The following is a 24688-nucleotide window of genomic DNA, read 5'->3' on the forward strand; positions in this document are numbered from 1 at the left end:
CAGGGATTTGTGAAAAGTGACTTCATCCACCCCCTCCATGCCCATTCCTCTATGACCATGCACATAACAGTTACCAAAACTTCAATCTCATGACTATGAGGACGTTATGCTTATCTCAATACAACTATAAGAGTCTGTGCAGATGAGGCTAAGTCTCCAACAATGCTGGATGCCTTTAAGAAAATTACTGAGACAAGAGGACTATGAATTTTTTATTTAATTTTTCCATAGTTAGTCATCAGAGGCATTGGAAAAAATAAGAAAATTGTCAGAACAGTTTGCGCAACCTTTTCCGGCAAAAATAAGGTGACTAAGTTTCAGCTGTGTAGAATTAGCAATCCCACCCCTCCCCAAACTGTTAAAGGTTAAAGTTAAAGTCTGTCCCCAGCCAAGTGGCCCATCAGGCCAGTGCTTATGCCGGTTTCTGTGGCGTGAAGCAACTGAGAGTACGAGACTCCCCCCCCCCCCGCCCCCCAGATAGGACGCCAGTCTATCACGAGGTTAACCGCCCAGCATTTGCTGGTACCCATTTTCAGCTGGGTGAAACTGGAGCAGTGTGTGGTTAAGTGCCTTGCTCAAAGACACAACAAGCTGCCTTGGCCAAGACTTGAACCCACGACTTTCAGATTGTGAGCCCAATGCCCTAGCCACTTGGTCACGCGCCACACCCCTGAACTGAAACACCATCTACAAATTTGCTGACAAAACACTGATTGTTGGTAGAATTTCAGATGGTGAGCAGGAGGCTTAGAGGAGCGAGCTAGATCAACTGGTTGAGTGGTGTCACAAACTTGCACTCAACATCAGTAAGACCAAGGAACTGATTATGGATTTTATGAAGGGCAAGTTGAGGGAGCACACATCAGTCCTCCTCATCAAGGAATCACAAGTGGAAAAGGTGACCAGTTTTCAAGTTCCTGGGTGTCAACACCTCTGAAGATCTATCCTGGGCCAAACATATAGATGTAATTACAAGAAAGGCACAACAGCAGTTATAATTCAGAATTGATTTGTCACCAAAGACTCTCGCAAAATTCTACAGATGTACCACGGACAGCATTCCAACTGGATGCATCACTGTCTGGTATGGAGCGCCCACTGCACAGGATCAGAAAAAGATGCAGAGGGTTGCAAATTCGGACTGCTCCATCATGGGCACAAGCCTCACCAGCAGAGGACATCTTCAAAAGGCCATGGCTGAAAAAGTTGACATCCATTATTAAGAACACACTCCCAATTACCCAAGACATGCTCTCTTATTACTACCCTCAGAGAGGTGGTACAGAATCCTGAATACACACACTCAACATTTTAGGAACTATATATATAAAAAAACAAAACCCATTGCTAACAAATTGGCGACTGGCATGATAAGCTATACTGATGCACAACTGTCTGAATAGTTAATGCTGCAACATGGAACGAAACAGCATCATTTATCAAATCATAAATCTCACACCTAGGTTAAAATAACGAATAAATACACTGTTAATAGGGAGGCACTATATCAACCCACTCAGCTCAAGAAAGAGACAAGAGCGGTCCGTATAACAACTTACCAAGTCACATATAAAAGATAAACCAAATTTAGGTGGTGAAACCAAACTACGGAAGTCCTACACACAAAGAAAGGTAGTTCACCAATTACAAGAAATTTACCACTACCATTCCCATTCCATCAAAAACCCATCCTCACAACTCCTGAGTAAATCCTTCTTGACACAGATGCTTATCTGTTTAGGGCATGGACCCAAATTCCTCAATACACTGTAAAGCCATAATAAACATGTGCTGTTCTCAGCTTACAATAGTTTACCATGAAACTGCACCACATAAACAATGCTATCATTTACATGACATATTCTCTACTTTAACAAGTTCAACTTCTAAGGGATGAGCTAAATGCATACAGAGTTCCACAAATTACTGAAGAAACCCATCTGGTTTGGTCAAGCTGGTTCCCTGCTCAGCTTATGCCAACACACATTCAATAAAATTCTGATAACCCAGCACCTTCAGGGCCTTGGCAATTCCAGGCCAGCAGATTTTCCAGACTATCAGCTATTGCAACTATTAACATCTGAACACATTCACGTTTTTAGATATTACACAGTAGTATGACAATATTTTCACAAAGCCTTATGAACTTAAAAGTGTGGGAAATAGAGATGTGAGAATTTAAAGAGAAATAGGGACGGAATGCCAAACCACTAGCATTTCAGAACAAGCAAACCACAGGTTAACAATGTTCTACCTTAGTACAAATTTCTCAATCACTATATTAAGTAATATTAAATTGAGTTTTCAAATGAATTGTTCTTTTACCTGGATATGTATTTGAATAACCAAGGCATAGAGGGATAGGGAATTTATGCAAATAAACATAAAGTGTTAGACCAAAGGAGCTCTTTCTACACTGTACAACTCTATGACTCTAATCATATGATCTCCTCCCCACCCCTCCTCCCCCACCAAGGATGTGTTCCGAGCATTATGCCAGGGAGAGAAGCTGTCTCTACAGTTCAACATAACCTTAGAGCCTCAGATGGCAGAGCAATACTTATCAACGTCTACTCAATTATACTTTCCATCTAAAGCATTTTTAAGTGTCCCATCAGTAAATCTAATTTAATTGTATTGTTTTAAGAGAAATATATGAACTACTCCTGTTATCAGGATAACTGTGCTGAACTTGATCATTTGTTTATTTGTTCACCATTGTATGCTACCTTTTTTTAAACTAGTCTTGATCAATAAGAAGAAACTGTATTCAACAATACTGATACTTTGAGCTCCTAGAAACCATTCCTGAAATGTAACTGGGCTAATATAATTAGATCTTATCCAAGATATGTAAAGGATTCAAAACAGCCACTGATGATTTCATCGTTTTAATTTATACTTGCATTGAAACATTAATTTTTACTTTTATCCCTTTAAATCTTCTTAATAATTTTTATATGGAAATTGTTAGCCAAGTCAAATGAAACATTTATGTCTTATGTGTTCAAACATTGTGCGTTGGGGGGGGGGGGGTGCGAATTGATAAACCACTTGAACCAGCACAAGCCAATAAAGAAGCAGCATGGACCTGTTCAGATCAAATCCTATCTGACTAATTTGACGGAATTTTTTGATGAGATGAACAACAGTATGCAGTAATGCTGAGTTTATGAATGACTCATAATAAAAAAGTACCGTACATTAAACTTGTTAACAAAATTGAAACCTATGGATAAGATGAAAAGGAGCAAAGCTAAATTTGCCAAAGGGTATAAAATGGAATTGTAAAGCATGGCATGCAACCACTTTCCCTGAACACAGTAATGGCATATTGTTGTTTAGAAACAGAACTTCCTCAGCCCTTTGGAGAATGAAAAGGCACAGTTCACTGTAATGCTTACATGCACAGCACATGGAACACAAGTTACCACTACATGTTGTATGAAAAAACTCAACACATCTGAAGAGAGCTCCAGACAGAACTCATAGAAATGCAAACTAAACAATAGATGCATACCAAGTGTATCCCTTCTTAAAACTAAAAAGTTTGTTTCTTCATCCTGAGCTATTCAGGCAACTATTAGGCATCTTCCATAAAAACATTATGAGAAAAGTGACAAACCTCAGAAGGATTTAAGGATATAACTGCCCACACTGCAGATCACTGAATGTGACATGAAGACTATTCTGCATTTAAAGTAATCAGATAAGCAGCAATTCAAATGTTCGCTTGAGTTTGAGATTGTATTAAAGAATAGATAAAAGAACATTAAATCCATAGGCTATTGTGCACAAAAATAATGTGTATGTAACACAATGAACCTGTGCGGAGGAGAAGATGGCAGCTGAGCCCCGGCACCAGAACTGCCACTGACAATAAATGCTGACATATGAACAGTTTATAGTTCATGTGTACTAACTAGAATACACATGTATCACAAATCATGCACTCCTCCCTCCACCACTCTTCCAGATACTGTTGCAACTTATCCCACTGTTTTATTAGCCTATTTTAATTTTAATAGTTTAGTAAGCCTGGGTTCACCATAATTCTTCAATCTGGTGTATTGTTCACATTTCCCAGATTTTTGTTTAGGTGGGGCACAGATAGTAAACCTTAAATCAGAGAATACAGAAACTGCAAAGACAATCATGTATATACAGGAAAACTGGTTTGAAGTTTGAACAATCGCTGCACTTAATGAACTGCTTTCTTCTCATACTGTTCAAGAAATAGTTGTAAATAATTAAACAATTCCAGATAACGCAGTGAAATACCTAAAACTTGTACCAGGAACTTCCTTAATAAGGAATTTATATTTATAACTAGAATTTATGGTTGATCAAAGCTATTGATGTCATTTAATTGTACCAGTTCACTGGAAAGTAAACCAAATGAACAATAGTCCGACGAATTTGGAATTGAAAGTCAATAATCAATTTTAGCTTAAATTTCTCCACCTCTGTTCTGAATGGGTTTACAAATACTTTAAGACTAACTACTCTCTGCACCCACCCAACACCTGCCCCCCCCAACAAAAGTGTGGACTCGTCAGCCAAGGGAAAATATACACGTTTTCTTGCATTATTTACAATTGCCAGAGTTTCAACTCGTTCCATCTGTTTCAGACTTCACACAAGCATGAATGTAACAAAGCTCCAATGTTGCAACACACACACACACGCACACTTCTCCAAACATCTTACAACAACACCTATGGCCATTTCAGGAATGTTTTATCAAAAGGCATTTTAAATGAATTGTGTAAGTGAAGCGGGCATTATTAAATCACTCCGAGTTTCAGTTCAACGAATGCAATCATGTAGCTACTCATTTAAGTTACTAACCTTTGCCTTTTCTGTTGACATGCTGGCGTTTAACTTCACAGCTCAAAATCTGAAGGAAAAAAATACATACATGGAATTAACAGAACAAATCAGGAACATTAAAACTACCAGCACAGAACACACAATGAAGAAATGGTGCTGAAAGCCATTCACTTCATTAGATGTTGTTGCAGATGATGCAAAATTAAGATAGGTGGTAAAGCAGGTAGTGCTGAGGAAGTAGAGAGCCTGCAGAAGGATTCAGACAGATTGACAGAATGGGCAAAGAAGTAGCAGATGGAATATAGTACAGAGAATTATATGGTCATGCACTTTGCAAGAAGGAATAAAGGCCTAGACTATTTTCTGAACAGGGAGAAAATTCAAAAATTAGATGTAGAAATAGATTTGGGAGTCCTCATGCAATATTCCCTAAAGGTTAACTTGCAGGCTGAGTCACTGGTAAGGAAGGCAAATGCAATCTTAGCATTCATTTCAAGAGGACTAGAATATAAAAGCAAGGATGCAATGCTGAGGCTTTATAAAGCAATGGTCAGACCACACTTGGAATATTGTGAGCAGTGTTGGGCCCATTATCTAAGAAAAGATGTGTCATGAGAATGATTATAGGAATGAAAGGGTTAACATATGAAAAGTACGTGATGGCTCTGGGCCTGTATCCACTGGCATTTAGAATGAGGGGATTCTCACTGAAACCTGCTGAATATTGAAAGGACTAGATAGAAGGCACGTGGAGAGGATGTTTTCTACAGTCATTGGGTGGATTTAAAATAGAGGTTGACAGTTTCTTGATTAGTCAGGGTGCCCAAGGTTACAGGGAGAAGGCATGAGAATGGAGTTGAGAGGAATAATAAATCAGCCATGATGGAATGGTAGAGCAGCCTCGATGGACCAAATGGCCTAATTTTGCCCCTATATCTTATGGTCTTGTGCACACTGAAGCCAAAATTAACTAGAGTGATGACTTGAACCACATTGTCATTGCCTGCTGATTTTGGAAAATAAACAAACTTAACTCAAAATGATAAAGGTAACTTATAGAGCACTTTTCATACAGATGATGTAGTTCAAAGTGCTTCATGATTAGATAAAGTGCAAACATAAAAATAAAAATAAACATAAGCATGACAATGAACGACAAAAAGATGTTAGTTAAAAGTAAGGTTAAATTAATAGGTTTTAAGCTGGTGTTTAAACTGAGTCTACATCCCTTATAGTTTTAGGCATTGAATTCCACAGTTTAAGAGTGTAGTTCAAAAAAGCTGACCTGTGTGGAGAAGGATTATAAAGCAAAAGCAGTTCTATGATGAACTCTGGTCCCAGACAATGAAGAGCTTTAAAAATAAGTAAGAGAACTTTAAGATCAATTCTAAAAGATACAGGAGGTCAAAGCAGAGTAATTAGGATGGGAGTGATATGCTCCCTCATCATGGTTTTAGTTAAAAATTGAGTAGCATTGTTCTGAATGAGTTGAAGTTTGTCAATAGATTGCTTAGGAAGGCCAGAAAAAAGTGCATCGCAGTAACCTAGTCTATTCCATATAAAAGCATGAAATAATTTTTCAGCATTATTACATGACAGAACCAGATGTACCTTTGCAATATTTCTTAAGAGTAGAAATGCTGCTCTGGTTACTTTATGTGGAATTTAAACTTCAAATATGAATCAAGGATAACACCAGGCCTATATCATCTAATTTATTATAAATATGCACTCCTGAAGCAAAAACAAACACTTATCTGGGGTGCAAAAGCTGGGAGACTATGTTGTACTAGAATCAATAATAACAAAACCACTTTACTCACTACAGATATACCAGCAGAGTTTAAAACTGATTTTGCGACTTAACAACATTCACTAAACACCCATTGTACAAATGTTTTTGAACATGTTGGTAGCTGATGTAAGTCTTCAAACAAACAATTCCTGACAATAAAATACAAGACCATCTCAAAAGCACTAAACAAACCTTGCAGCTCAGTGCAGTCCATCATGAAAAAGTGGAAAAAAGTTGAAACTACAGCCACACTACCTAGGTCAGGCAGCCTCTTTAAATTTAATCACCGAAGAACGACACTTGTAAGAAAGGTCACTGTGATGCTAAGTCAGTCCGAGTGAGATGCAGAAGTCAGTGGCCGCAACTGAAGACGAAGTTCATGGCTCGACAATCTCTAAGGCCTTGCACAAAAGGGGTACTTATGGAAGAGTAGCAAGAATGTAGCCCCGGCTAAAAAAAAAAGGCATATCTTTGCCTGTAAAAACTTTGCAAGGCATCACTCAGAAGATACTGTAAAGATGTGGAAGTTAGATCTTGTGCTTGGATGAGACTGAAGTGGAACTTTCTGGCCTCAACACTAAGTGTGCTGTAAATCTTAATACTGTGGATCAGCCTGGTTACACCATCACTACTGTAAAGTATGGTGAAGGTAGCATCATGCTATGGGGATGCCTTTCAGCAACACGGACTGGAAGTCTGGTCAGATTTGATGGGAAGATGAATACTGCTAAATACAGAGAGATCCTCGCTAAACACCTTCTAGCCTCCCCTAAACTGGGGAGGACATTCATCTTTCAATACTTTACTTTATACTTTATTGTCGCCAAACAATTGGTACTAGAACGTACAATCATCACAGCGATATTTGATTCTGCACTTCACACTCCCTGGATTATAAATATCAAATATTAAAAATAGTTAAAATTAGTAAATATTAAAAATTTAAATTATAAATCATAAATAGAAAATAGAAAAATGGGAAGTAAGGTAGTGCAAAAAAACCAAGAGGCAGGTCCGGATATTTGGAGGGTACGGCCCAGATCTGGGTCAGGATCCGTTCAGCAGTCTTATCACAGTTGGAAAGAAACTGTTCCCAAATCTGGCCGTATGAGTCTTCAAGCTCCTGAACGTTCTCCCGGAGGGAAGAGGGACGAAAAGTCTGTTGGCTGGGTGGGTCGTGTCCTTGATTATCCTGGCAGCACTGCTCTGACAGCGTGTGGTGTAAAATGAGTCCACGGACGGAAGATTGGTTTGTGTGATGTGTTGCACCGTGTTCACGATCTTCTGCAGCTTCAATAGGACAACAACCCAAGGCACACTGCCAGAGTAACCATGGAGTGGCTTCAAATGAAGAAAATTGATGTCCTTGAGTGGCCCAGAGCCCTGACCTTACAGGATGCAATGTGAAAACAAGGATGTAATTCTGAGGCTTTATCAGGCACTGGTGAGGTTTCACTTGGAAAATTTCGAGCAGTTTTGGATCCCTTATCTAAGAAACGATATGCTAACATTGGAGAGGGCTCAAAGGAGGTTCACGAAAGTTATCACAGGAGCGAAAGGCTTATCATATGAGGCAAATTTGATGGCTCTGGGCCTGTATTCACTAAAATACAGAAGAGATCATATTGAAATCTATTGGAAGTTGAAAGGTATAGAGTGATTATGAAGAGGATATTTCCTATAGTGACGGAGTCTAGGACCAGAGAGCGTAACCTCAGAATAGAGGGATATCCATTAAGAACAGAGATGAGGAGCAATTTCTTTAGCCAGACGGTTGGTGAATCTATGGAATTCGTTGCCAGAGGTAGGTATGAGGCCAGGTTATTAGGTGTATTTAAGGTAAAGGTTGATAGATCCTTGATAAGTCAGGGATGAAAGGTTACGGGAGAAGGCAGAAGAATGGGGTTGAGAGAAAAATAGATCAGTCACGATCAATGGCAAAGCCGACTCAATGGGCTGATTAGCTTAGTTCTGCTTCCATGCCTTCTGATCTTATGGTCTTAACTTGATCAAACATCTCTGGCAAGATCTCAAGATCACTGTCCACTGCCGCTCCCCAACTAATCTGACGCAACCTGAGCAATTTTGCAAGGAGGAATGGACAAGTCTTGCTCTATCACATTGTGAAAGCTAATAAGAGATATATCCAAAAAGAAGAAGAAACTGTAATAGCTGGGAGAGGTGCTTCAACTAAATACTAAGCAAAGAATACTTCCTGAACTGCTGACATTCCAGTTTTTGAATTTCTAGTTTTTCATACTTTACTACTTTCCCTGCTTTTGGGCTGTACTGTGGAAAAAAAAAGGACGATGTGATACCCAAATAAAAATTCTCAGTTAAATTAATCGAAGTCCCTGGTTGCAATACTCATTTATGTGACCAAAGGGTTGGGAGCTGAATACTTTTACAAGGCACTGTATCGTCTGGAGCATCAGAGATCTTCCATTATGTTGTTTATTAGACCAAGCAATTGGCTGCACCAGAACACATCTGTGACATATTTGAACAATAAAATGTACAGAGGATTCTGGAGTTCATACATTATTGACCCGCATGAAGACATTTCCACCCTGACTCAATGACACAAACATTCCAGAATCCCCCTGTTCCAAACACTTAAAAGTTTCTATACTCCAGACACAACTGCTGAGTTCATTTTAAATCTCACCAGCCCACTCACATAATCAGTGCCATAGATAAAGCTCCACAGTATCTGGATCTTGAATTTTTCAGCAGACTAATGAGACTTATCTCAAAGACATACTCATATCAACTCAGAGCCCAAGAAAAGCACCTTGGATGAGATTGCAGCGCACCAGCACAGAAAACAGCAACTTCTAGGTGAGATTCCATGATCTGTATATGTTTATTTTGAGAACAAATATACGTACAGATAGCACAACATGCTACTCTGGCAGTACAGAACCTGTTCAATTTCCAGTCTATGAGACCATAAGATACTGGAACAGAATTTGGCCATTTGGCCCAATAAGTCTGGTCCGCCATTCTATCATGGCCGATCTATTATCCCTCTCAAAAACCCATTTTCCTACCTTCAAAAGAACACAAGACAAAGGCCCATTAGGCCCATTGAGTCTGCTCCGCCACTCCACCATGAGCTAAACTATTCTCCCATCTAGTTCCAATTTCTGGCTTTTTCCCCATATCCCTTGATACTCTGACTAATTAGATACCTATCAATCTCCTCCTTAAACACCCTCAATGATCGGGCCTCCACAGCTGTATGTGGCAACGAATTCCATAAATCCATGACCCCCTGGCTAAAACAATTTCTCCTCATCTCTATTTTAAATGGATACCCTCTAATTCTAAGTCTGTGGCCTCTTGTCCTGGACTCACCCACCAAGGGAAACAGCCTTTCCACATCTACTCTGTCAAACCCTTTCAACATTCAAAATGTTTCTATGGGATTTTAACATGCGAGTGGATCGGGAAAATCAGGTCGGCAGTGGATCTCAAGAGAGAGAATTTGTAGAATGTCTGCGAGATGGCTTTTTAGAACAGCTTGTTGTTGAGCCCACTAGGGGATCAGCTGTACTGGATTGGGTATTGTGTAATGAACCGGAGGTGATTAGAGAGATTGAGGTGAAGGAACCCTTAGCAGGCAGTGATCATAACATGATTGAGTTCACTGTGAAATTTGAAAAAGAGAAGCTGAAATCTGATGTGTCGGTATTTCAGTGGAGTAAAGGAAATTATAGTGGCATGAGAGGGGAACTGCAAAGTTGACCAGAAAGGGATGCTGGCGGAAAGGACGGCACAGCAGCAGTGACTGGAGTTTATGCGAGAAGTGAGGAAGGTACAAGGCAAGTATATTCCAAAAATGAAGAAATTTTCGAATAGAAGAAGTATGCAACCGTGGCTGACAAGAGAATTCAAAGCCAAAGTTAAAGCAAAGGAGGGCATAGAAGGAAGCAAAAATTAGTGGGAAGACAAAGAATTGGGAAGTTTTTAAAAGCTTACAAAGGAAACTAAGAAGGTCGTTAAGAGGGAAAAGATGAACTATGAAAGGAAGCTAACAAATAATATCAAGAGGATACTAAAAGCTTTTTCCAAGTATATAAAGAGTAAAAGACAGATGAGAGTAGATATAGGACTGATAGAAAATGATGCTGGAGAAATTGTAGTGGGAGATAAGGAGATGGCAGAGCAAGTGAACAAGTATTTTTTGAGGAAGACATCAGCAGTATACCAGACACTCAGGGGTGGCAGGGAAGAGAAGTGTGCTCAGTCACAATTACAACAGAGAAAGTATTCAGAGAGCTGAATAGTCTAAAGGTAGATAAATCTCCCGGACCAGATGGAATGCACCCTCGTGTTCTGAAGGAAGTAGCTGTGGAGATTGCGGAGGCATTAGCAATGATCTTTCAAAAGTCGATAGATTCTGGCATGGTTCCGGAGGAGTGGAAGATTGCAAATGTCACTCCGCTATTTAAGAAGGGGGCAAGGAAGCAAAAAGGAAATTATAGACATGTTAGCTTGACATCAGTGGTTGGGAAGTTGTTGGGAGTCGATTGTCAAGCATGAGGTTACGGAGTACCTGGAGGCATATGACAAGATAGGCAGAACTCAGCATGGATTCCTTAAAGGAAAATCCTGCCTGACAAACCTATTACAATTTTTGGAGGAAATTACAAGTAGGCTAGACAAGGGAGATGCAGTGGATGTTGTATATTTGGATTTTCAGAAGGCCTTTGACAGGGTGCCACACATGAGGCTACTTAACAAGATAAGAGCCTATGGAATTACAGGAAAGTTACATACGTGGATAGAGCGTTGGCTGATTGGCAGGAAACAGAGAGTGGGAATAAAGGTTCCCACTGGTTGGCTGCCGGTTACCAGTGGTGTTCCACAGGGGTCCGTGTTGGGGCCGCTTCTTTTTACATTGTACATCAACGATTTGGATTATGGAATAGATGGCTTTGTGGCTAAGTTTGCTGATGATACAAAGATAGGTGGAGGGGCCAGTACTGCTGAGGAAACAGAGAGTCTGCAGAGAGACTTGGATAGATTGGAAGAATAGGCAGAGAGGTGGCAAATGAAGTACAATGTTGGAAAGTGCATGGTTATGCACTTTGGCAGAAGAAATAACGGGCAGACTATTATTTAAGTGGGGACAGAATTCAAAGTTCTGAGATGCAACGGGACTTGGGAGTCCTCGTACAGGATACCCTTAAGGTTAACCTCCAGGTTGAGTCGGTGGCGAAGAAGGCGAATGCAATGTTGGCATTCATTTCTAGAGGAATAGAGTATAGGAGCAGGGATGTGATGTTGAGGCTCTATAAGGCACTGGTGAGACCTCACTTGGAGTACTGTGGGCAGTTTTGGTCTCCTTATTTAAGAAAGGATGTGCTGACGTTTTAGAGGGTACAGAGAAGATTCACTAGAATGATTCCCGGAATGAGAGGGTTAACATATGAGGAACGTTTGTCCGCTCTTGGACTGTATTCCTTGGAGTTTAGAAGAATGAGGGGAGACCTCATAGAAACATTTCGAATGTTGAAAGGCATGGACAGAGTGGATGTGGCAAAGTTGTTTCCCATGATGGGGGACTGTAGTATGAGAGGGCATGACTTAAGGATTGAAGGGTGCCCATTCAGAACAGAGATGCGAAGAAATTTTTTTAGCCAGAGGGTGGTGAATCTATGGAATTTGTTGCCATGAGCGGCAGTGGAGGCCAAGTCATTGGGTGTATTTAAGGCAGAGATTGATAGGTATCTGGGCATCAAAGGTTATGGTGAGAAGGCAGGGGAGTGAAACTAAATGGGAGAATGGATCAGTTTGTGGCGACCCACTTTCTAGCACACATGAACCGGCCCACAAAATAGCACCCGCCGGCAGAGAGGCTGGCCCCAAAAAAGGGCGCCAGGCCATCTTCACCAGCAGGGGGAAAATCCCGCACGTGGAAAGGGTCTGGGAATATGCATTCCCCACAGCAGTCCCACCCAAGGAGGGCGAGAATGGGAAGGCTTTAAAGGAGGCCGTGAAGTTTGAATAAATCTCTTTTATCGCAACTCCAACTCACCGACTACGTGTCGTTATTCTAGCGCTGTGTGTAGCACACCGCTACAACAGGTGACCTCGACGGCCCAAACAATATTTGGACCAGAGATGACCAACGCTGCATCTGTTCACGCAGTTTCATTAAAACTGCCAAGCTTCTGGATGCTGCGACCCCGCTTATGCGGGAGCACAATTCCACATTTGGCAGATAACCTCGGAGTCCACTCGCTACTACTACGTGCTGAGCTCCCTTGAAGAAGTTTATACAGTCGCCCCCGGAGGACGGCAAAGCCCTGCTCATAAGGACTTTCAGACTCTCACAGCGCGAACGAGCTGCCCGCTTACTGCACCTAGATGGTTTGGGAGACAGGCCGCCGTCGGCATTAATTAACGAAATGCTGCCCCTGGCTGAAGGACACAAATCCTGCCTCATGCTTGAGCAGGCGTTCCTAGAGCAATTGCCCGAAGACATATGCCTGCTGTTGTCCGACGCAGATTTCAGCGACCCCTGGGAGGTGGCAGCCTGGGCAGATGTACTGTGGAATGCCAGGAAAGAGAGAGGGGCATCCGTCGCACAGATCACCAAGCCGCGTGTCCAATTGCAGACCAGACCAGGCCCGGCAGCAGAGCCAACAAAACCCGGCGACGGGAGTGAGGAGCCCAACGAACAATGGTGCTTCTACCACCAGCGGTGGGGCACAGATGCCCGCTGCTGTAGACCATCCTGCAAATTCCCGGGAAACACCAGGGCCAGCCGCCGCTGATGGCTACGGCAGCTGGCCATCAGGACAGCCTCCTGTATGTCTGGGACAAGCAGTCGGGATGCCGCTTTTTGGTCGACACCGGAGCGGAGATCAGCGTTTTACCTCCAACAAGTTACGACACCTGCAACAGAGAACCGGGACCCACCCTGAGGGCCACAAATGGCAGTACAATATGGACCTATGGCACCCGCACGGTGAGGCTACAGTTCAGCTACAGCCGGTTCACGTGGGACTTCACACTGGCCGCCGTGGCCCAACCACTTCTGGGGGCGGATTTTCTGCGAGCCCATAACCTGCTGGTCGACCTGCAAGGGAAGCGATTAGTCCACGCCAAGACTTTTCAAACGTTCTCCCTGGGTGAAGCCAAGTTGCCAGCCCCACACCTGGACTCCATCACGCTGTCCAACGACGAATTCCCCAGGGTCCTGGGGTATTTCCCATCAGTACTGACAACGCAGTTCACGGCAGCCATGCCCAGACACGGAGTACAGCACCACATCCCGACCCAGGGACCACCTCTCCACGCCCGTGCTTGAAGGCTTCCCCCAGACAAGCTCCGACTGGCGAAGGAGGAGTTCAAGAAGATGGAGGAATTGGGGATCATACAACAGTCCGACAGCCCATGGGCCACCCCCCTGCACATGGTGCCCAAGGCAACCGGGGGGGGGGGCTGGAGACCATGCGGTGACTACCGCAGACTGAACGTGGCTACAACGCCAGATCACTACCCTGTGCCGCACATTCACGACTTCGCAGCAAACCAGCAAGGATCTTTTCCAACGTGGACCTCATCCGGGGATACCATCAAATCCCAGTACATCCGGACGACATCCCCAAAGCAGCATTCATCACCCCGTTCGGCCTCTTCCAATTCCTCCGAATGCCGTTCGGCCTAAAGAATGCCGCACAGACATTCCAGCGGCTAATGGACGCAGTGGGATGCGACCTGGACTTTGCATTCATCTATTGGATGACATCTTCATAGACAGCAGCAGTTGTCAGGAGCATCTGTCCCACCTCCATCAACTCTACGCCCGACTGAGCGAATTCGGCCTTACAATCAACCTGGCCAAATGCCGGTTCGGACTCAACATCATCGACTTCCTGGGCCAGAGGATTACTAAAGACGGGGCAACCCCGCTGCCCGCCAACGTAGACGCGGTCCATCACTTCCCGTGACCCAACACAATCAAAGACCTACAGGAACTCGTGGGTATGGCGAATTTCTACCACAGTTTCCTCCCCTCAGCAACCCTGATGTCGGGTAAGGGCAAGGACATTACCTGGGACGAAGAGGCTGCAGTCGCTTTTGTCAAAACCAAAGAAGCCTTGGCAAACGCCGCGATGCTAGTGCACCCCAGAACGGACGTTCCTACTGCCCTCATGGTGGACATCCAACACAGTGGTCGGTGGAGTGCTGGAACAACTCATCGAGGGTCGCTGGCAACCCCTGGCATTCTTCAGTAAACACCTACGGCCACCCGAACTCAAATACAGTGCTTTTGACCGGGAGCTATTGGCACTATACCTGGCAATCGGCATTTCAGGTACTTCTTAGAAGGTAGGCCCTTCACTGCGTTCACGGACCACAAACTGCTTACCTTTGCGTTCACGACGGTGTCCAACCCCCGGTCGCCCCGCCAGCAGCGACATCTGTCCTACAACTCCGAGTACACGACGGACATCCAGCATGCCTCCAGAAAGGACAACGTTGTGGCGGACGCACTTTCCAGACCGACCATACAGGCCCTATCCCAGGGGGTGGACTATGCAGCACTGGCAGAGGCACAGCGGGCAGACGATGAGATCCCTAGTTACAGAACTGCAGTCTCCGGTTTGCAGCTCCAAGACCTCCCCGTAGGCCCAGGTGAGAGGACCCTACTGTGTGACGTAGCTACCGGCCAACCGCGCCCCGTCGTCCCGGCAGCCTGGCGCCGGTGGGTTTTCGAATCCATTCACAACTTAGCGCACCCCTCCATCAGGACAACCATCCCGCTGGTCTCCAACAGGTTCATTTGGCATGGGCTTCGTAAACAGGTCAGTGAATGGGCCAAAACGTGCATGCAGTGCCAAACGGCCAAGGTGCAGCGGCACACCAAGGCTCTGATGCAGCAGTTCGAACCCACCCACCGGAGGTTCGACCACATTCATGTGGATATCGTTGGGCCCCTGCCAGTGTCGCGAGGAGCGCGGTACCTCATAACTATGATAGACTGGTTCACCAGATGGCCAGAGGCAGTCCCGCTCACCGACACCACCTCCAAATCCTGCGCCCGAGCACTGATTGCAACCTGGGTAGCACGCTTCGGGGTACCAGCCCACATTACCTCTGACAGGGGCACCCAGTTCACCTCCAGCCTGTGGTCATCTATGGCCAACCTTTTAGAATCACAGCTGCACCACACAACTGCCTACCACCCACAGTTGAACAGGCTAGTGGAGCGTTTCCACCGTCACCTGAAGTCGGCTCTCATGGCCCGCCTGGAAGGGCCTAACTGGGTGGACGAGCTTCCCTGGGTCCTGCTCGGAATCCGCACAGTGCCCAAGGAAGATCTGCACACCTCGTTGGCCGAGTTGGTGGACGGCGCACCCCTGGTAGTCCCAGGAGAGTTCATACCAGCCCCAAGGGGGCAAGAGGAAGAAACCGCAGCAGTCCTGGACAGACTACGGGAGAGGCTCGGTAACCTGGCCCCCCATACCCACTTCATAGCACGGACAGAGCCCAACCTGCGTACCCAAAGACCTGCAGAACTGTAAGTTTCTTTTTGTACGACGGGGCGGACACCGGGCACCGCTACAGCGGCCCTACGAGGGGCTGTTTAAGGTGATCAGGAACAACGGGTCCACGTTCGTGCTGGACACTGGGGGGAGAGAGGACTCAAACCAGCCCATGTGGACTTGGTGCAGCCGGTCCAGGCTCAGGCACCGCGGCGCAGGGGCAGACATCCCAAACAGAGGCCGATCCAGACTGTGGACATTGGGGGATGTATCGCCAGTTCGCCGGGGGGGGGGGGGTTATGTGGCGACCCACTTTCTAGCACACATGAACCGGCCCATGAAATAGCACGCGGCCGCAGAGAGGCCGGCTCCAAAAAGGGCACCAGGCCATCTTCACCAGCAGGGGGAAAATCCCGCGCACGGAAAGGATCTGGGAATATGCATTCCCCACAGCAGTTCCACCCAGGGAGGGCGGGAACGGGAAGAGTTTAAAGGAGGCCGCAAAGTTTGAATAAATCTCTTTTATCGCAACTCCAACTCTCCGACTACGTGTCGTTACTCTAGCGCTGTGTGTAGCACACTGCTACAAGCACATGATAAAATGGCGGAGAAGATTCGATGGGTCAAATGGCCGACTCCTGCTCCTTTGTCTTATGGTCTTATGGAGATACCGCCTCATTCTTCTATACTCTAATGAATACAGTTCAAGAGCCGACAAATGCTCCTCATATAGTAGCCCCTGCATTCCAAGAATCATCCTCGTAAATTTTTTCTGAACTCTCCAACATCAGAACATCCCTTTTAAGATAGGGGGCCCAAAACTGCACACAATATTCCAAATGAGGTCTTACCAGTGCCCCATAGAGCCTCATCAACACCTCTTTACTCTTATACACTATTCCTCTTGAAATGACTGCCAATGTAGCATTCGCTTTCCTTACTGCCGATCCAACCTGGTGGTTAACCTTTAGGGTCTCCTGCACGATGACCGCCAAGTCCCTTTGCACTTCCGATTTTTGAATTTTCTCCCCATATAAATAATAATCTGCCCGATTATTTCTTCTTCCAAAATGTACAACCGTACATTTCTCAACATTGTATCTCATCTGCCATTTCTTTGCTCACTCTCCTAAACTGACCAAGTCTCTCAGCAACCTTTCCGTTTCTTCAACACTTCCTGCTCCTCCACCTATCTTGGGTGTCATCCACAAACTTAGCCACAAAACCATTTAATCCATAATCTAAATCATCAATATACATTGTAAAAAGACGCAGCCCCAACACCAACCCCTGCAGAACATCAGAAGTAACCGACAACCAATCAGAATAGGATCCCTTTATTCCCACCCTTTGCTTTCTGCCTATCAGCCAATACTCCACCCGTTCCAATATCTTTCCTGTAATTCCATGGGCTCTCATCTTATTAAGCAGCCTCTTATGCAGTACCTTATCAAAGGCCCTTTGAAAATCCAAATACACAACATCCACAGCCTCTCCCTTATCAATCTTATTTGAGATTACCTCAAAAAATTCCAATAGGTTGATGAGGCAGGATCTTCCCTTCATGAAACCATGCTGGCTTGGGCCTATCTTGTCATGCGCCTCGAGGTATTTCATAACATCATCCTTGAGGATCAAGTCCAATCACTTTCCAACTACCGATGTCAGACTAACAGGTAATTTTCTTTTTGCTGCCTCCCTCCTTTCTTAAACAGCCGACCTACATTTGCAACCTTCCAGTCCTCCGGAACCATGCCAGAGTCTACTGATTCCTGGAAGATCATTTCCAATGCCTCCACAATCTCCAAAGCCATCTCCTTCAGAACCCGTGGGTGCACCTCATCCGGTCCAAGAGACTTATCTATTCTTAGTCCATTTAGCTTCCCAAGCACTTTCTCTCTAGTAATCTTGACTGTACCTAATTCTATTCCCTGAGAGCTCTGCCTATCAGGTATATTGCTAATGTCTTCAACCTGTAACCTTTAATTCCCAGACTAATCAAGAATCAATCAACCTCCACTTTAAATATACCCAATAACTTGGCTTCCACAGCATTCTGTGGCAATGAATTCCAGCGATTCACCACTCTCTGGTGGAAGAAACTCTCCTTTGTCTATCCTACATGTTATTTCCTCAAAGAATTCCAACAGATCTGTCAGGCAAAATTTCCCCTGAAGAAAACCATGCTGACTTTGGCTTATTTTATCATGTGCCCCGAAGAGCCACGTACCCCGAAACCTCATCCTTAATAATGGACTCCCAACCACTGAAGTCAGTCCAACTGGCCTGTATTTTCCTGTCTTCTGCCTCCCTCCCTTCTTAAAGTGGAATGACATTTGCAATTATGCAATCCTCCAAAACCATTCCAGAATCTAGCGAATCTTGAAAGACCATTACTAACGCCTCCACAATCTCTTCAGGTAACTCTTTCAGAATCCTGGGATGTAATCCATCTAGTCCAAGTGACTTATCTGCCTTCAGCCTTTCAGGTTCCTGAGCACCTTTCCTTAGTAACAGTAACATCACTCACTTCTGCACCCTGAAACTCTTGCATTTGGCATACTCCTAGTGTCTTCCACAGTGAAGACTAACATAAAATACTTAAGTTTGTCCACCACATTTTTTTGGTCATTTGTCCCCCATTACTACCTCTCCAGTGCCATTTTCCTGTGGTCCAATATCCACTCTTGCCTCTCTTACTTTTGATCTGACAAAACCTTTGGTAACCTCTTTCATATTGGCTAGCTTGCCTTCATATTTCATCTTTTCTCACTTATCGCTTGTTTTGGTTGCCTTCTGTTGGTTTTTAATAGCTTCCAAATCCTCCAGCTTGCCCGTAATGCTTGCTGTATTATAAGCTCCTTCTTTTGCTTTTATGCTGTCTTTGACATCCCTTGGTTGCCTCCTCCTTCTTTTAGGAATTCTACTTCATTTTTGAGATGTATCTATCCTGCACCTCTTAATATGAATGCATTTATACAACTCACCAGGCATATCATTTCACAGAGATACCATCCCAAAAGCACTTCATTCTAAAACAAACAGCATTACCACAGCCAGAAGTTACCAGAAGGTAGTTGTTGATGAAATCTCTTTCGGATGTCAGCTATAAATTAGTATTTTCTGTCCTTCTTTGGTTACATGTTTTTAACCTCTGGTACATTTGATACCCACTTCAAGCTCCCAGCTGGTTCAATAAGATTCTGCATTAGTTAACAAATTTCAGATGTCATACCTCCAATTCCACTTCTCAACTCACCAATGACAATCAGGTGCACAGTTTCCCTCAGTGACACTGGAATATATAAAAAACAGAATAATCAGGTACCCTGACCCACAGCAAGTTAAAAACATGCAAGTAAAATATTCCTATTCTGGTAGGAATGTAACCAGATATACAGTAATTCATTTTCAACAATTGCATAAACTAAGGGATATCAAATTGTCCATACTTCACGCATTCATTCAATAGTTAATTTCATCAACTATCACATAGAACAGTAATTCCATATAGATGTTGCCTGGCCTGCTGAATTTCTCCAGCGTTTTGTTCATCAGGACCCTGATGAAGGGTCTTGGCCAGAAACATCGACTGTTAACTCTTTTCTATAGATATCTACTTTGCATTCATGTTCAAACATGCTACAATCTTGGTTCCACAACAGTCTTGCAAAACAACACATTTACCGAAGACTAAAAATCGCTTTCCTCCATTGAAAGACAGAAAAATGTATTTCCTTAGGGTAACATGGCAACACTACACAACTGAGACTCTAGATTTCCGAATCAAATAGCACAGAGGGACCGAGTCAATGACAAAGCATCAGGATTTGCAGTAAATTAGGTAAAATCCCAATGTACAGATACTTTTAAATATGAAGAGGGGCAACTAATGGCACCATGAACCATACAGAGAACCAAGTCCAAAAACAAAAGGAATCCATGGACTCACCACAGCACGAAATGAGCTGATGCAATGTACTGACTTAGCCATGAAGAAACCGCAAGCTTCAAGAATAAAATACAGCAAGAAAAAGGGCTACCCATACTAAACCTCAATAAAATTAATTGTTTTGTAATCCCTTTTCTCCTTCCAATCACTTCTGAAAGAATGATAAATCTCAGCTCATTGTTGCTTATGCTAAAGCATTCCATGCCATGACAGCCAACTGTAAAAGCATTTCCTCTGACACACCCACTTTGTTCAATTGATAATCCTGAACTTTGCCAAATTACTAATTCACGACTCATACTTAGGATGTATTCTCATAATATATTTTAGAAACATGAAGGTCATTGTTGCCCTCGTCAATTTACTTGTCCTGTTCTAGTAAAAAAATACCAATTTGTTTGGTATTTCTTCACAAGTACATCTAGATAATCCATCTTGGAAAAATAACAGAACTACATCTATGCAAAGAACATTGTGTCGATATAATCTCATCACTCCAAAGTGAATGCAGGATTTAGGAAGCATCTTTGCTAGAATAACAGTGAAATAAATTGCCCAATTTGAGGTCTGCAACCCCTTCAAGCAACAGGATGCTAACAGGATTTGGTGACATTGATTAAGGATAGTGTGGAGGACTGTCAGAGGTTACAGCGGGACATTGATAGGATGCAAAACTGGGCTGAGAAGTGCCAGATGGAGTTCAACCCAGATAAGTGTGAGGTGGTTCATTCTGGTAGGTCAAATATGTTGGCAGAATATAGTATTAATGGTCAGACTCTTGGCAGTGTAGAGGATCAGAGGGATCTTGGAGTCCAAGTCCATAGGACACTCAAAGCTGCTGCGCAAGTTGACCCTGTGGTTAAGAAAGCATATGGTGCATTGGCCTTCATCAATAGTGGGCTTGAGCTTAGGAGCCAAGTGGTAATGTTGCAGTTATATGGCAGACTGTGCTGACTGGCAGACCACAATACATGTGCTTGCAACACTGTGTGTCAGACAGAGTGATCAGCAGCACTGGGGCTCCACAGGGGACTGTCTTGTCTCCCTTTCTCTTCGCCATTTACACCTCGGACTTCAACTACTGCACAGTCTTGCCATCTTCAGAAGTTTTCTGGTGACTCGGCCATAGTTGGATGCATCAGCAAGGGAGATAAGGCTGAGTACAGGGCTATGGTAGGAAACTTTGTCACATGGTGTGAGCAGAATTATCTGCAGCTTAATGTGAAAAAGACTAAGGAGCTGGTGGTGGACCTGAGGAGGGCTAAGGCACCGGTGACCCCTGTTTCCATCCAGGGGACAGTGTGGACATGGTGGAGGATTACAAATACCTGGGAATACGAATTGACAATAAACTGGACTGGTCAAAGAACACTGAGAACACAAGAAGGGTCAGAGCCGTCTCTATTTCCTGAGGAGACTGAGGTCCTTTAACATCTGTCGGACGATGCTAAGGATGTTCTACGAGTCTGTGGTGGCCAGTGCCATCATGTTTGCTGTTGTGTGCTGGGGCAGCAGGCTGAGGGTAGCAGACACCAACAGGATCAACAAACTCATTTGTAAGGCCAGTGATGTTGTGGGGATGGAACTGGACTCTCTATGACGGTGATGACTGAAAACAGGATGCTGTCCAAGTTGTATGCCATCTTGGACAATGTCTCCCATCCACTACATAATGTACTGGGTGGGCACAGGAGTACATTCAGCCAGAGACTCATTCCACCGAGATGCAACACTGAGCGTCATAGGAAGTCATTCCTGCCTGTGGCCATCAAACTTTACAACTCCTCCCTTGGAGGGTCAGACACCCTGAGCCAATAGGCTGGTCCTGGACTTATTTCCTGGCATAATTTACATATTATTATTTAATTTTTTATGGTTTTATATTGCTATATCTATACTCTATTCTTGGTTGGTGCAACTGTAACGAAACCCAATATCCCTCGGAATCAATAAAGTATGACTATGACTATATAGGACTCTGGTCAGACCTCACTTGGAGTACTGTGCTCAGTTCTGGTCGCCTCACTACAGGAAGGATGTGGAAACCATAGAAAGGGTGCAGACGAGATTTACAAGGATGTTGCCTGGATTGGGGGGCATGCTTTATGAGAATAGGTTGAGTGAACTCGGCCTTTTCTCCTTGCAGCGACAGAGGATGAGGTGACCTGATAGTGGTGTATAAGATGATGAGAGGCATTGATCATGTGGATAGTCAGAGGCTTCTTCCCAGGGCTGAAATGGCTAGTGCAAGAGGGCACAGTTTTAAGGTGCTTGGAAGTAGGTACAAGGGAGATGTCAGGGGTAAGTTTTTTTTAACGCAGAGTGTGGTGAGTGTGTGGAATGGGCTGCCGGCGTTGGTGATGGAGGCAGATACGATAGGGTCTTTTAAGAGACTCCTGGATAGACATGGAGCTTAGAAAAATAGAGGGCTATAGGTAACACTGGGTAATTTCTAAGGTAAGGACATGTTCAGCATAATTTTGTGGGCCGAAGGGCCTGTATCGCGCTGTAGGTTTTCTATGTTTTTTTCTAAGGGACAAGTGTTGGTCATGGCACTAACCAAATTCATATAATCTCTTTCAAATAGTCATTTGGATCACTTGGCAACATACAGCAAGTTTTGCAAGGTTTTAATATCTTTTCTATGACACACTAAACTTCACTTAGCAGTCAGCTGAATTATTCAGAGGCCTGGACTGATGATCTCAAGACAAGATTTCAAAGTCCGCCACACCGAAATCTCTAGATCCTGATGTGGCAACATCAACCCCACCTCAATAAACCTTACAAAATCTGTCTTACAAACATAACAGAATTAAGAATACAAGAAACATGAGGATGCTATTCAGTCCTCTATACCCATGAAGATCACATTTGATCTTTCACTTCAACCCACATTCCTGCACAAATCCCATTTTGTTCAATTCCTTAAATATCAAAAAAGCTTTCATTATCAATCTTGAAAACACCAAACATCTCAGTTTTCACAGCTCCTTTTTGGAAGTTTCTATGATTCACTCCCCTTTGTATAAAAATGTTTTTTTTTAAACTTGTTACTGTCCTGAAAGTGCAATCCTAACATTGAGACTGTGATCCATTTCCAGCACCACAACCAAGGAAACCATCCCTATCTATATAATCAAATTCCATAAAAACTGCAGTATATTTAAAAATGTACACCCCTCATTTCCAAAACTTAAGAGAGTACAGGCTCACTCTCCATTCATCACTCAGAAGTGATGAGATTCTGTCTTCACTAAGGAGGACATAAATAATCTTCCAGAAATAGTAGGGGACAGAGGGTCCAGTGAGATGGAGGAACTGAGCGAAATACATGTTAGTAGGGAAGTGGTGTTAAGTAAATTGAAGGGATTAAAGGCAGATACATCTCCAGGGCCAGATGGTCTGCACCCCAGAGTGCTTAAGCAAGTAGCCCAAGAAATAGTGGATGCATTAGTGATAATTTTTCAAAACTCGTTAGATTCTGGACTAGTTCCTGAGGATTGGAGGGTGGCTAATGTAACCACACTTTTTAAAAAAGGAGGGAGAGAGAAACCGGGGAATTATAAACCGGTTGGCCTAACGTCGGTGGTGGGGAAACTGCTGGAGTCAGTTATCAAAGATGTGATAACAGCACATTTGGAAAGCGGTGAAATCATCGGACAAAGTCAACATGGATTTGTGAAAGGAAAATCATGTCTGACGAATCTCATAGAATTTTTTGAGGATGTAACTAGTAGAGTGGATAGGGGAGAACCAGTGGATGTGGTATATTGGGATTTTCAAAAGGCTTTTGACAAGGTCCCACACAGGAGATTGGTGTGCAAACTTAAAGCACACAGTATTGGGGGTAAGGTATTGATGTGGATAGAGAATTGGTTAGCAGACAGGAAGCAAAGAGTGGGAATAAACGGGACCTTTTCAGAATGGCAGGCGGTGACTAGTGGGGTACCGCAAGGCTCAGTGCTGGGACCCCAGTTGTTTACAATATATATTAATGACTTGGATGAGGGAATTAAATGCAGCATCTCCAAGTTTGCGGATGACACGAAGCTGGGCGGCAGTGTTAGCTATGAGGAGGATGTTAAGAGGATGCAGGGTGACTTGGATAGGTTGGGTGAGTGGGCAAATTCATAGCAGATGCAATTTAATGTGGATAAATGTGAAGTTATCCACTTTGGTGGCAAAAATAGGAAAACAGATTATTATCTGAATGGTGGCCGATTAGGAAAAGGGGAGGTGCAACGAGACCTGGGTGTCATTATACACCAGTCATTGAAAGTGGGCATGCAGGTACAGCAGGCGGTGAAAAAGGCGAATAGTATGCTGGCATTTATAGCGAGGGGATTCGAGTACAGGAACAGGGAGGTACTACTGCAGTTGTACAAGGCCTTGGTGAGACCACACCTGGAGTATTGTGTGCAGTTTTGGTCCCCTAATCTGAGGAAAGACATCCTTGCCATAGAGGGAGTACAAAGAAGGTTCACCAGATTGATTCCTGGGATGGCAGGATTTTCATATGATGAAAGACTGGATGAACTAGGCTTGTACTCGTTGGAATTTAGAAGATTGAGGGGGGATCCGATTGAAACCTATAAAATC

At 43.8% G+C, this 24688-nt stretch overlaps 1 protein-coding gene across 3 annotated transcripts in view; it reads right to left on the bottom strand.

Moving 5' to 3' along the window:
* The window catches only part of zgc:63587 (uncharacterized protein LOC393431 homolog), a 218400-nt gene that overhangs the window by 185714 nt on the left and 7998 nt on the right, over positions 1–24688 (bottom strand). Inside the window, exons 2-3 of one of the 3 annotated variants that reach the window (XM_063040895.1) lie at positions 19370–19429; positions 4852–4900 (exon numbers count right to left, since the gene is read on the bottom strand). In XM_063040895.1, the coding sequence (XP_062896965.1) occupies positions 4852–4872 (21 nt within the window). In that variant the 5' untranslated portion in view covers positions 4873–4900; positions 19370–19429. The remainder of the gene's footprint in view (positions 1–4851; positions 4901–19369; positions 19430–24688) is intronic. The other 2 variants (XM_063040896.1, XM_063040897.1) reach the window with 2 other exon arrangements.

This window comes from Mobula hypostoma, chromosome 2 (genome assembly GCF_963921235.1).
Source record: "Mobula hypostoma chromosome 2, sMobHyp1.1, whole genome shotgun sequence".
Taxonomy (NCBI): domain Eukaryota; kingdom Metazoa; phylum Chordata; class Chondrichthyes; order Myliobatiformes; family Myliobatidae; genus Mobula; species Mobula hypostoma.